Source organism: Ambystoma mexicanum, chromosome 2q (assembly GCF_040938575.1).
Source record: "Ambystoma mexicanum isolate Mex_15411 chromosome 2q, UKY_AmexF1_1, whole genome shotgun sequence".
Taxonomy (NCBI): Eukaryota; Metazoa; Chordata; class Amphibia; order Caudata; family Ambystomatidae; genus Ambystoma; species Ambystoma mexicanum.
In genome coordinates this window covers 1,478,737,685-1,478,752,275 of record NC_090924.1, presented here as the reverse complement: position 1 = coordinate 1,478,752,275, position 14,591 = coordinate 1,478,737,685, and the positions used below count along the sequence as shown (strand labels likewise).

At 44.5% G+C, this 14,591-nt stretch overlaps 1 protein-coding gene across 1 annotated transcript in view; it reads right to left on the bottom strand.

Annotated features, from left to right (window-relative positions):
* Positions 1 to 1,020: 1,020 nt before the first annotated feature.
* LOC138570295 (zinc finger protein 268-like) overlaps positions 1,021 to 14,591 on the bottom strand; it is a 191,022-nt gene continuing 177,451 nt past the window's right edge. Inside the window, exon 3 of the mRNA XM_069649066.1 lies at positions 1,021 to 5,152. Within this exon, the coding sequence (XP_069505167.1) occupies positions 2,706 to 4,646 (1,941 nt within the window). The 5' untranslated portion in view covers positions 4,647 to 5,152 and the 3' untranslated portion in view covers positions 1,021 to 2,705. The remainder of the gene's footprint in view (positions 5,153 to 14,591) is intronic.

The window sequence follows — 14,591 nt, the reverse complement described above, 5'->3', positions numbered from 1 at the left end:
GAAATAACAGATCCCCGAGCTAAGAGACAGACACTGCACATGGATTGGTTGAGACACACCAGCTCAGTCGAGTTCCCAAGCTTGCGTTCAAAAAACATATAACAAATGATGTTCCTAACCAGTACATCAAAACATAACACATCGAAGGTCACACTTGGGTGGGGATAAAACAATGAGCAGTGAAACAGCATGAGCGTTAAGCAAGTACAATCAAGGAGAAACACTGCCCCATGTAGGGAAAACCTCACTGAAAGAGCTCCAACTATCCAGGCAGGGCCCATATAAGACAACATTGCAAATAGATTAGGATCGAGTAGGCAATGATGACTTTTGAAGAAGATTTATGAATATACCCAACAACACAAACAATCCTATTTAGAATCAAACTATTTAGCTTTATAGACACATATAAGGTTCCAGGCAGAGCTAATGAGGCCATGCACACACCATGGCAAAAGGAAGTGTTGAAGGGGAAGCGAGTAATGGTTACAATGAGGAGTTGCAACATTAACTGTCGGTTGAGCAGTTCATCATGGTCGGAACGGTAAGTGGGGGCCAACCGATGAAGTCTTTGGGAAAGGAGGTAACGTTATCATTTTATGTTGCCACCCTGTCACACCTCACATAGGGATTGGGTGAAATCTATTAAGTCACTCACACCACGAACACTCCTCATGGAACAGCCAATCAACAATTAAGTCTAGAGGATACAAACGATAAAGAGTAGCATCCAATCAGAATCACCAGAAGGAAGATGAGCCCAGTGTCAATCATTTTGTCATGGTCATGAGGGTAGGATAAGCCAGTAGGGCCAGGTATTATATAGATTCACCTATAGTGTGTATGGCACTGCCCAATCACAGGCTGGGGATTTGTGAATAATCTGTAACTTTGTTGTCAATTCACTTCTGATTTTTATTATAAATGCAGCTGTTTTATGAGGCCATGTTGAATGTCTTTTTCATTATCCCCTGTCCGGGCTGCGTGCAATAAACATTTGTTTTTCTCACATCTCGTGCATTATTTTTGTCTCATTGGATTGGTTTTTATTATTCGGTTCAGGGACTTGCCTTACAGTTACAGTGAGCATTTATGTCATTTGCAAGAAGGACTATTTTACATTGAAATATCAATTAAGACGAGATCATAACATCAATTAATGTAATGGAAGAAAACGCATTGTAACATTGTATCACATTCATGAACGACAGTCAGTGGAGCATCACAGCTCTCAGGTGCTGTCACTCAAGCCACATTTGCAGTGCATTTACACTGATTCTCAACTCTTGACATTGCCTTGTTAAGCCTTTACATTTCCTCTGGATATAATGAATATTTCTAGACCATTCACTGTTCCTACTAAAATCACAAATTATATTGTTTAGAAAAATCTAGAAAGAGAATATTTGACATCTTCAGCATGCTCGATAGTCATTTTTATAAAATAATGTTTAACAGTGGGCATGTCCCCTCTGTTTTGTATTGTGTACCGCCTCCAAAAGCTGATACTAAACCAGCAACATATCTGCTAATCTCATATGCTCCCAAACAAGGTAGGCAATAGTAAAGGACACACTTGAGGATTCAGAGCAGAGAGGTGAGAGGAGTAAAGAGCAGACTGCTACTGCAAAAGAGCAAGTGCATCCAATTTGAGTTGGAAGGCGTTTCGACGAGGATTGATTTTCTTGGATATTCTCAGGTTAGTCTTAATTCTGCAGGAATGCTGGCAATGGTAGGTTTATGGATTGTTCAGAGCATAATTCCTCCTATTAAAAACTTTGCATTTATAGATTTGTGGAGGCAAAACAAGCCTTTAGATCACCATGCGAAAGTGGTATTCTCATATGAATGATAAGGAGCACCCTTCTCAATAATCCCCTGACAATACTTAACCAGGAACCTTTGCTCATTATTTAAAGTCTCTGAGCCTCATTACGAGTCCGGCGGTAACCGAGCTGGTAAAACCGGCAGGTTACCGCCGGACTCGTATTACCATTCCGCCTCCATGATTCCCGGAATCACCAGGGCATTACAACCGGCGGTGACCCAGTAATTCCGGAGGCGGAATTCGGTAAATTCCCATTCCCATGGAGTCCTATAGGACTCCATGGGAATGGGGAAGTGGAAACACCGGCACCATGCTGTAATGGTGCGAGTGTTTCAACGTCCGCCTGCAGGTGGGTGGTGTTAAAGCCGCCAGGTGAGACCTGGCTGGAGTGACACCTCCCGCCTGCAGGCCTCGGAATCAGCCATTCCAGAAAGAACAGTGGTGGCGGATTTACCACCACCATTCTTTCCGGAAAGGCGGACTCGTAATGAGGCCCTATATCATTAAGCCTTTCTCATTTGTTTGGTAGCTACAATATTGCATTGTGTCCTTAGGCAAAGTGACCTGTAGGATTGGGATCTTCCCACAGATGGACATGTCTCCACTCTAATTATCTAGAAGAATACATTTAAACAGACGACTTTCCACCAAGTCTAGTCAGCAGCTATTTCTTTAAACTCCTCAGTGTGAATAAACAGGGCTATCAATTGAACCATTTTACATTTTTTACAATACTAAATGACAATAAAAACAAGCAAGAGCCAGAAAAGGCGGTCTTCACGGTTTTGATCCACAACTGTGTTCATCGTCGTTTTATTTGTAATACGAGTGTCCTCCTCGCTGAAACCATTTCCATATTCAATGCAGATGAGGTTTCTCAACTGTTTGGGTTCTCTGGTGAATGCAGATGAGGTTTCTCACATGTATGGGTTCTCTGGTGATTAATAAGATTGCACTTGTGACTGAAGCTTTTCCCGCATTCAATGCATTGATGGGGTTTCTCACCTGTATGTGTTCGCTGGTGGTCAATAAGAGTGCGCTTGACACTGAAACTTTTCCCGCACTCCAGGCAGTGATGAGGTTTCTCGCCTGTATGTTTTCTCTGGTGGTGAATGAGATTTCCCTTCTGGCTAAACCATTTCCCACATTCAGTGCATTGATAACTCTTCTTCTTACTGAATCTTTCCTCAAATTTACTGCACTGAATGCGTTTCTCATCACTGTGTGTTCTATGGTGGCCAGTAAGAGTACACTTTTCACTAAATCTTTTCCCACACTGAAGACATTGATAAGGTTTTTCACCTGTATGAGTTCTCAGATGGCGAACAAGACTTCCCTTCTGACTGAAACATTTCCCACATTCAGTGCATTCGTGAGATTTTGCACCTGGTTTTGTACTATGGTTGCAAATAGGAATATCCTCCTCTTTGACGTTTCCCTCAACTTCATTGCACAGATTAGCATTATCACCAGTATGTCTTTTTTGGTGGTGAATAAGGTTACACTTAAAACTGAAGTTTTTACCACATTCAGTGCATTTATGAGGTTTTTCACCGGTATGTGTTCTATAATGGTCATTAAGAGTGTTCTTCACGCTAAAGCATTTCCCACACTCAGTGCACTGATACGGTTTCTCTCCTGTATGTCTTCTCTGGTGGTGAATAAGAGTGTTCTTCATACTGAAGCTTTTCCCACATTCAGCACACTGATAAGGTTTTTCACCTGTATGGGTTCTCTGATGGAAAATAAGACTTTGCTTCCAACTAAACCCTTTCCCACATTCCGTACACTGATGAGGTTTCTCACCTGTATGAGTTCTATAGTGGCACGTAAGTGTTTTCTTATCACAGAAAGCTTTCCCACATTCAATGCACTGATGAGGTTTCTCACCTGTATGTGTTCTCTGGTGGCGAATAAGATTTCCTTTATGAGTGAACCATTTCCCACATTCATTACACTCATTAGATTTTTCACCTGTATGTGTTTTCCGATGAGAAATCAGTAGGACCTTGTGACTGAAACATTTTCCACATGCACTGCAGTGATGAGGTTTCTCACCTGTGTGCGTCCTCCTATGGGACCTAAGCTCTCTCTTACGACTGAAGCATTTCCCACACTCAGTGCACTGATGAGGTTTCTCACCTGTATGTCTTCTCTGGTGGTCAATAAGAGTACGCTTGACAGTGAAGCTTTTCCCGCATTCCGTGCATTGATGAGGTTTCTCACCTGTATGTATTCTCTGGTGATCAATAAGCGTTTCCTTTGCACTGAAGCTGTTTCCACATTCTGTGCACTGGTAAGGCTTCTCGCCTGTATGTATTCTCTGATGGGAAATAAGGCGTACCTTCTGAGTGAACCATTTTCCACATACAGTGCAATGATAAGGTTTCTCACCTGTATGTGTTCTCTGGTGGAGAATAAGCTGTGCTTTATGAATAAAGCATTTCTCACACTCCGTGCACTCATGAGGCTTCTCACCAGTGTGTGTTTTTTGGTGAGAAATAAGGTTTTCCTTGACACTGAAGCGTTTCTCACATTCAGTGCACTGATAAGGTTTCTCACCTGTATGTGTTCTCTGGTGCTTAATAAGACTTCCCTTTTCACTGAAGCTTTTCATGCATTCAGTGCACTGATGAGGTTTTTCGCCTGTGTGTGTTCTGTGGTGCCCAATAAGAGTTTTCTTATCACTGAAGCTTTTCCCACATTCCGTGCATTGATGAGGTTTAACACGGGTGTGTGTTATCTGGTGGCGTATAAGACTTCCCGCCTCACTGAAGCTTTTTGCACAGTCAGTGCATGGATATGGTTTCTTGCCCATTTGTAGTCAAAGGTGCTTTACAAAGTTCTATAACTAAACTGCTCTTACATTCATCATCTGTTTTAGATGGCACTCAGCGTATTTGAGCAAAAATAATAGGCTAACCAATTGACTTTTCCCAACCCACATTCTATGATTAGCCTACTAAACTACACACTTAATGCATCTCTACCTTGAGGGATTTTGAACGTTAAGACATTTTTAGGGCAAAACTGCGCTCAGATCTGTGTGCAGGGGAACTCATTAAGAATGCGGTATACAAGAACGTAAAAAACAAAGGCGGCCCTTCTCTATTTAGTTGGATGCCAGATGTTACTATATAGGTATTGCATGGCAGAAATCCCACGAGATCAGCAGACTTCCAATCTCAGGTTCTGATTACTCTGAATGAACACTGGCTCCTTGAGTTGAATATTTGTAAAATCTGTAGATATCACAGTCTGTGAATGTTTGCACTGTAGTCGTCCGTCATAGAACCCGTTGTTGCTTTCCTCTAGCTCAATCACCTAATGAATCAAACAGAGATGACCATTATTAGGTAATGCTTGTAAACTAGCACAGACAGTAAATAACAGGCAGGCTGTCTCTCTGTAGCAATAGCTAGGATGCTAAACTCCCACCTACAAGTGCATAGGCATCTAAATGGGTAGTAGTGTAGTTGTGATCCAATAAGCAAATAATTTAAAGTGACAAAACAGGTCATTTTTACTTGAGGAATACCTTTAGTAATAGAGATTAGCACCCTTGGTGGGCTCGTCCATGAATCAGATTGCTCCAATCCCAGGCTGAATTCGGGGCAACCTGAGCAATGGAAACATCCAATCTTCCCTCGTGATTCCTGCTCGCCCTGTCTGGTAGCCTCACTCTCCACCCACTGATGCTATGGAAATGGAAGAAGGGCTCGGCACAGATGCCCACACTCCATTGAAAAATGGCCATTTTAGGTGAGGATGCTTTTGAATGAATTAAGGGGTGGCATGCTTGCCGTGACTCATTGAGTCACACAAATGTGTCGCTGTTTGCACCCACGGGTTAGCCTCAAAGTGCTAATAGCAATAAGCACCCTTTCTGGGGGCTTCGCTGGGTGGTAAAGGGGGCAGGCCCCAGCTTCAAGGCCCTCACTCCACTAGGATATATTACTTGGGCCCCAGGCCGTTACCCCCTAGTGAAGCACAAGGAATGGTGCTTATTACTATATTTTGGAGGAAAGCCCAAACACATAACTTAAAAAAACAGGCTTGAAGAACAAACCAAAAAACAAATGGATACATCCTGAAGGCAAGCGTCCCCAACCAGCACGATCCTCCCCGCAATGAGAGACAATGAAGGACTCTCCCAGAATGGGAATAAGGCCAAGACAGAGTGCGGGTGAGCGTAAATGGGAGTTTATCAATCAGAATAGGGCATGCAAAGAACTCTGCAAACTCCGAGAGCGCTCTGTCTGACAATAGCAAAGACAGGCATACAATCTGGGGATCCTAGACGCGTGAGGGATCATGGGTACAGTGGACGTCACACTAGGGATAGTATTACTGGCACGCCCTGTGTCGACGCCCATTTTCGACTTTCGAAAAACAAACTGTAATACTCCGCAGCTTCCACTAGATGTCGGCCTATGCACAGCATGTGATCTAAGCAGATTCCACAAGCCTCAGAAATATATTTACAAAACATGTCATCAGAACCTACATACTATAAGGGGCACAAGTTCAATGGGATTGGGTGGCGACGACTAGCTATAGGCGCTGCTGCGATGTGGTTTGCCTTGGCTGGAGGACGTCACTGGTCAGCCTCGTGGGTTGGGCTGGGCCTGGCAGGTCAGCTGAGTTCATCCGGGCGGTGTTGTTGTGCCACTGTGGCCAGTGTCAGAGATGAATGTCTTTTCCTGACTTATTTGCCCTAGGCCATGCACACCGCAGTCATTCAGTCATTGCAATATTATCTTCTTTAGTAAATCTTTCAATAGGTTATTCTACAGGTTAATGCAACACAGGAGGAATGCACCTTGTGAGGGGTCTGATGGTCATTCATCAGTGCGTGGTTACCAGTGTCCTGTTGACCGGTACCATAGGTCGAGGGGCTAAATCTCAGGGCATGGGACGGGCGGTACATGCCTTTCTGTCTTGTTAGAAATCGTTATGAATGTGCTGCTGTATGTTGCCACAGTATTGGGTATCCTAATTGTACAGGGGCCATAAGTCTAAGGTGATCCGGTGGGTTGTGGGGTTTAAGAGGGGGCGCCTTTGGATTTGTGTATTCAGGCAGAGGTTTACTGCTGTGCTGTAAATAATGCAGGTGGCAGGCCGTGGCCTTGGGTGCTGCAGAGGGGACTACAAATCTTTGAAGCGGCTCCAGCCTAGTTGGGGGAGGAGAAGCAGCGTGGCGTGGGCCTCTGTTCTCTTGTTTGGCAGTCTTTGCAGGGTGGGAGGGGGAATGGCCTTGCACATATTCACAAAGGTATCTTCCTCGTGTGTTGCCGACTTTAGGTGAAAACATCATAAACATTTGAACACTCTATAATACTCATTTGGATCACTCGAAAACATACATTTTAACTTTTGCTAAATGTCTCTCAAATATAGCCAGTCTGAGCACATTATTTGTACACTATGTTTTAACAACTACAACATTTAGTCATATGCATATACATTTGCAGTAAGTGAGGTAGTAGTGAGGTTGGTGGAGCACATAGAAAATGACTCGCCACTGTACATGACGGTAGTGGCACATAAGGGGCTTAGACATACACGCATGACAGGTGTATTCTCGCGCGTCCTTCACATGAGCCCTCTGTGTGGTTACATTCGTCTTCCCTTGCACTCTAGCAGCATTAGTTCGGTTATGGCGCGGGACCATGGGGTGTAAGCTTTTCAAGGATACACATAACGAATAGTCCCCCGGAACGCTTTTTATTATTTGCACACAACTGCAGGGGTGTGGGTCCTTCATTGCTGGTGTCATGTGAACATGTGTTCTACCATAATTACACATGGCAGGGTCCTAGAGGAGGGTCCTAGAGGAGCGCAAGGGAGTTGTTGGAACTGCGGAAGATGGGGACATTACTCTAGGGAGTGCAGAAGCAGACCCAACAATGGGTTCCAAGAGACAGAACATTATGGCCATCCCCATCCGGGGAGCCCATATGGTCTCCCAATGGGACAACAACAACAAAGAAACCCAGGCCAGGGGCACAATGAGCAACAACAGGGGCATCAGTATAGAACACAGAATCACCCACAAAACAATGACACTATGCAGTACACGCCAGGCAACCCTTTTGCGACAACAGCAAATGAGGCCCCCGCACCAGCCCCCTATAGTGGCGTGTCAGTGGTTTCAGGGAGCGTCTTCAATCAGGGGGGGGCAATGAGACACCCCGCATAGGACAGCCCACAGAGAACACTTGCGTGTCCAGTTCTATCTACAACCTACGATGCAGCAGAGGAACCATTGGTAGGGGCGCAGATAGGAGACAAGCAGTTCATATTCATGGTGGATTCGGGAGCAGAGAAATCATGCATTAGGGAGGGCCGGTTCCCGTTATCTAACCGGAAGTTAGAGACGCAGGGGTTCTCTGGGGCTGTAATTGAAGTTCCTTACACAGAAGCATTGGATGTAACAGTGGGGGTCAAAACTGTAAAGACACCCTTACTGTATTATGAACACTCACCAATAAATTTATTAGGGAGGGATCTCCTGAGTAAACTCAACATGACCATATCCTTCACTGAGAGAGGTATAGTGTGTTCAACACCCGGAATATGCCCATTACGTGTAATGTTGGTAGTACAGGCTCACACAACCACACAAGAAATACGAGGTTTGCCAGAAAACGAGGAAATGTTTATTGAAGGATTAAAGACATTGGCCCTCATAATTCTAGAGCTGAGAAGAATGGATTGCGGATTCCAGCGGAGTTCCTCTTCCGCCCAATAGTGTGCCCTGACACAGCACCAGGATCAGTGGTATCATTAGATTTGCATGCTGTACAGATATCTGCGAAAAGGATTTCTGTGATTGGAATAGATATGGAAGCATGTGAGTGGCGTACAGTACTGTGTACAAATGCCAATATCGCCCTAAGAGACTTAACAGATGAGGATCTCTTCTCAGATGCAGAGGGGGATGGTGAAATAGTAATGGAAATAGCAATGCCCTGTGACATTTTGATTCAAGCCAGGGAAATACCCGTTCAGCGTGAAGCTGAAGAAGGGATAAAAGAGACAATAAATGCACTACTAGCACAAGGGATCATAGTGCCTTCAAACTCACCATGTAACACATGCATTTACCCAATCAAAAAAGCGAAGGGAGGGTCTTGGAGAATGATACAGGATTTACGCCCCCTAAATGATGTAATTCAGAAAGAGTTCCCTTTGGTCCCGAACCCTGCATCAATACTATGCAGCATCCCAAAAACGGCATCACATTTCACGGTGGTCGACTTGAAAAACGCATTTTTCTCCATCCCCCTGGCTGAAGAGAGCAGATACCTGACACCATTCACACTAGGGGGAAAGAGATATGAACATTGCAGATTACCGCAGGGATACTGTGAGAGCTCGAGCATATTCAACCGCATATTACATGAAGACTTGGGAAACCTATCAGTTGAGAGTACAATCATTCAGTACGTAGACGATTTACTCGTCTGTGCACAAGACGAAGAAACATGCAGAAAAGATTCAATAACACTCCTGACTCTATTGGCCAATAAGGGGTACAAAGAAGACAAGGGAAAGCGACAGTACTGTCTGACGGAGGTTCTATACCTAGGACAGCTAATATCAAAAGATGGAAAACGAATAATCCCCGACAGGGTAGAAGCAATAAGATCAGTAGGAGAACCCACAACAGTGAAAGACATGCTAAATTTCTTGGAATGTGCAACTATTGCCGAGCATGGATATTAGATTATGCAGCATACACCAGACCCTTACTACAGGCGCTCAAGGAGGCACAACAGGAGAACAAAAAAATAGAATGGTCAGAAGAAATGAGCGCCTCCTTTAAATCATTAAAAGAGTTGATTTCAAGCGCTCCAGTGCTTGCAAATCCTGATTATGGACGCGGGTTTTACCTGTTCTCACACTGCAAGGGAACACTCATGACAGCTGTACTGACACAGAAGACGTCCCTAGGACACAAACCTTTGGCCTACTATAGTGGCACTTTAGATGCAGTGATGCAAGGGCATTTCGCGTGCGAGCAATCACTAGCTGCAGCCGCGTTCGCGATTGAGAAAAGTGCCACAATAGTAATGGGATGCCCTGTGACATTGTTTGTGGAATATTCATTATTTGCAATACTTGAGAGGTCAAAAAGCACACTGACAACACAGCGGGCAACCGCCTATGAGATAATATTGTCCAGCGCCAATATCCATGTGGTGAGATGCAAGACAGTGAACCCAGCAACATTTATTACAGAAGCGTGCACACTAGAGGACATGCAGGAACACGATTGTGCAACTTACACAGGAGAAAGAGGGGAGGACACAGTGGTGTGTGAGAATGCTCTGAGCGAGGGGGAAGTGTACTTCGTAGATGGGTCAGCATCAATTGACATGGACACGGGAGAGAAACATGTGGGTATGGCAGTGGTGAGATTAGAAGATGGTGAGTATGAGACACTAGTGCAATACCGCCTCGCATCACATTACTCCGCACAAGCAGCAGAACTGATTGCACTCATAGAAGCACTACATGCAGCTAAAGGTTGTGCAGTGACAAAATACACAGACCCAGCTTACATGACGACAACAGTACATGGGGGTCTAGCAAGATGGGGGTGGAGGGGGTTTCGACGAGCAGATGGAACTCCAGTACAGCATGCAGAATTGCTGAAGGAGTTGATTGAGGCCCTACAAGATCCCACAGCGGTAGCAATAGTGAAGTGCCAAGCACATACATCCAACACAGATGTTGTGTCTTTGGGAAACGCGGCAGCGGACGCTGCCGCCAAGGAAGCTTCCTACTTTCAGAAATATGAAGCAGGTGAGTACATGCTGCAGCACAAGATAAATGAAGAGCTCCCAGAAGACTACAATATGATGCCTATATCACAAATACTAGAATTACAGGAAGGAGCTAGTGCAGATGAAAAATTGATGTGGGCAAAACGAGGGTGCAGCAAATCGGCGACAGACTTACTGTGGCGACAAAATAACTCAGGAAAAGTGGTAATGCCAGTAAAGTTATTGGAAATTGCGTTTCAACAACTACACTTCCCAGCACACAATACGAAACAACTCATTGCAGATTCAGGAAGAATGGTTTGTGCCCTGTCTCCAGGAGCACTTATCTCGATTAACACTGGAATGCACAACAGGTCAGATATACAATTCAGGAATGACATTACGTATGCTCTGGGGAACAATTCCAAAACCAATTGGGCCATTCAGAGAGCTACATATCGACTACGCGGACATGGGAGAAAGGTGTAATGGGGCACGTTACATGATCGTGGTTGTATGCCCATTCTCAAGGTGGGTAGAAGCAGGCCCATGTGCACGACCTGATGCTAAAAGTGCTGCAAAGTTCCTAGTGAGGGAAGTGTTCCCACGCTGGGGAATTTGTGACGTGATTCGCTCGGACAACGGCACTCATTTTGTAAACGAGCTCTTCAAGGAAGTAACTACATTGTTGGGAATAAAGCATAAATTCTGCTCGATTTATCATCCTCAAAGTAATGGCGTAGTGGAAAAGATGAACGGACTGTTAAAAGGGAGGTTATCAAAACTATGCTTTTCATTAAAAAAAAACTGGATTTACTGTTTGCCCCTTGCACTATTTGAGCTGAGAAATCAGCCAAGCAAGGACCACCATTTGTCCCCGCACGAGATCGTGACTGGGAGACGAATGCACACAGCACACTCCCCACTGCGCGAACACTCAGATGCACACAGAAGCGCAGCGATATTGGGAGACGAGTTCACAGACTATTTGAAGAAATTGACAAGGGCAGTGCGCGCAATATCAAAGCAGCTCTCTCCACCCTTCACACGAGAGGAAGGAAACACAACAGGGTCTGTTACGGAGCCTGAACAACAGCTACAGCTAATGCCGGGGGAATTCATTTATGTCAGGAGTTTTGTGCGTCGGTGGAATGCACCACGGTTCCATGGCCCATACGAAGTAGAGTTTTGCACGCCCACGGCAGTTAAAGTGAAGGGCCTGAAGTACTGGGTGCATTTGACAGACGTACGAAAAGCATATAACAATGTGCAGGAAGAGGTGGATGAGGAGGCACAGACAACAGCAAACAATGCTAATGAGCAGAATAGCTGAATATGAACTTGTGTGTGTGACAGTAATGAACATGAATGAAAAAATGGCTGACAAGTATACTTGTATTTTTTATATTACAAAAAAAAAAAAAATGTTTTCCACTTGTGAACGTATATGTAATTAATGATGTGATAAAATTATGAAGTGTTTACACCCTTGTCTGTGCATCCCCATCCCTACAGCCCCACCCGCTTCCATTCCCTGTCAATATATACTGGCACTGGTAGTGCCAACAAAATGTTTACATTCATGCACTTAATGCACTTTTATATCTCAAACAGGAGCTACCATGGCATCTAACGGGCAGCCTGCAACGGATAGATTTACTAGATTTAGAGAGTGGTTAACTGAGAGATGCAGATATTCGTATGAGTGTGGATTATCTGTGTGTATTACATTGTTTTTTACAATAATGTTTGGCCTGGTTACTTATTGGTTCATAGCGTTCATCTCTATCGAGATGAACGAGGGGGGAGGGATTAACAGCACTACTGTGATCAATGCAACCACGAGTGTAAATACTAAGGAAGGAGACTTTTTGGTATGGGACGGAACTAAACTTGTATGGGGTTATTATACCACACCATCCAATGCTGTCATCTCAAAAAATGAAGGGCTACAGGGTGAAATGCAAAATAACACAGTGTCTCCGCCAAAGCTATCTAATTACAATGCTCGCAGTTTAAATGACCGCTGGCCGGGTCATGCTGGGAGCAGTGATACACTGCGGAAGGTGAAATGTTACAGTGTTAGTATCTTACGCTAGCTCATGTCCGTCTTGTTCGTGGGAACGGGCTCACAGCGGATCTGCCAGGGAGCTGCGGCCACAGGGATAATTGAAACTCTCCGCGGGTGGGGGCCGCGCTACAGTGCGCTGAGCTCACACCATCTTTATTAGACAAAATGGTTTCTGAGGCCTAGCTAAATTCAATACGTGTGGGCAATGTCTTCACCAGGTGAGCCCTCCACCACCTGGGCCCTGGTGGTATGAGGGGACGCCCAATGAGCCATGGCCCTCACCTGGGGAAGGGATGTAGGCAAGGGGGGGTCTTTTGGACCAATCCTCCCCTACAATCCCTAATCAGATGTGTCAATGTTCTGCAATATTAAGAAGGAAATCACTGAATGAAAACATGAGAATTTGGCATTTACTTTATCATGAAACTCTAAGCATGTCAGGATAATTCTGAGCCCTTTCTGATATCATCACCCCTTCCAAGTCGCCCTCATTACGACCCAGGCATTGGACCATGGTGCTAACAGCACCATGGTCCATGCCGGTAACTTACCGACTCTGCCATGGCGGAATGGGGAATTACCACCCCATTCCGAGGTTGGCGGGGCGGTAATTCCCCATGCCGCCATGGCCCTTCCCCATTCCCATTTTTGCCCCATAGGGCTCAATGGGACTGGGGAAGGCGCTAATGACGGCACCGTAAATTACGGTGCCGTAATTAGCTCCTAGGTCCCTTTGCGGGTTGGTTTTTAACGCCTGCAAAAAGCAGGCGTTAAATTCTCCAACCCGTAAAGGGACCTCGTAATCAGGCGTTAAGGGTTTAACGGCGCCGCCACCTTTTATGGCGCCGTTAACCCCTTAACGCCTGGGTTGTAATGAGGGCAGTCCTTCTATATCTCTTATGCTAACATCAGCATCTTTCAGGTTGTGTGATAAAAGTTTGTGAACTAGATGTTTGCGATGGTGTACACACACACACACACACCTGCGCACGCATGCACGCGCACACACACACACACACACACACACACACACATGCAGATACATTAACTTTTGATTTCTATTTGTGTTACAGAGGAGCAAATTATGTAGTGATGCAAGTCCATTTGCACTCGAATTCTGCAATCATTAGGGATACCATGGTCAACCAAAGAAAGTAGTAGGTACAGAATTAGATGGGTTTCATCGTATGGCAATGCCATTGTCATTTTAAGGATAACTTTATTAGCCAAACAGTAATAACACTGGGTAAAAAAAAAAAAAAACTATTGTGCACTGCCATATCTCTGCATGGAATGGTGATGTGCATGCCATGCTGAGAGAAAGCTGAATGTATGGGTGACTAGTTTATAAAATGAGTATTCTTCTGGATACCACCCGAACTGTGCAGGCATACATCAATTTATTTCCCTGAAGGCATAAGCAGAAGTTAGATCCTATATCATAGTCATGATTGTTTGACAAGTTTCCCAAATGTATAAACATCCCATAACCCTGAATGACTAATGAGCTAAACAGGTATTCCTCTATACTCTTTCCATCCTTTTCATTTTGCAAGCCTGCCTAAACAAAAACGTATGCACTCAGGGTTATTCCTAAATTCAGGTAGCTTTAAATTATTCAACACATTCTTCACGTGTCTTATCCAAAATAAAGCTCTTTCACCCGCTTGATTTAATGTGTCTCCTAAGTCGCCCGTACAGTTAATCATACCTATTCATGATCTTTCATCACTGTATATAAGTTACTACTAATTACGCTTGTAACATATATGAAAGAACTATAAACCTCCTTCAACAAACATATTTATTGAAGCGCATACTGATGTGTGTCATTTTCAGCAGCGCACTCTGGGGATTCAAGTCATGGATGAATTCCCTAGGGCATGAGGCTAAACCATGACTCCAGCCCCACCAAACC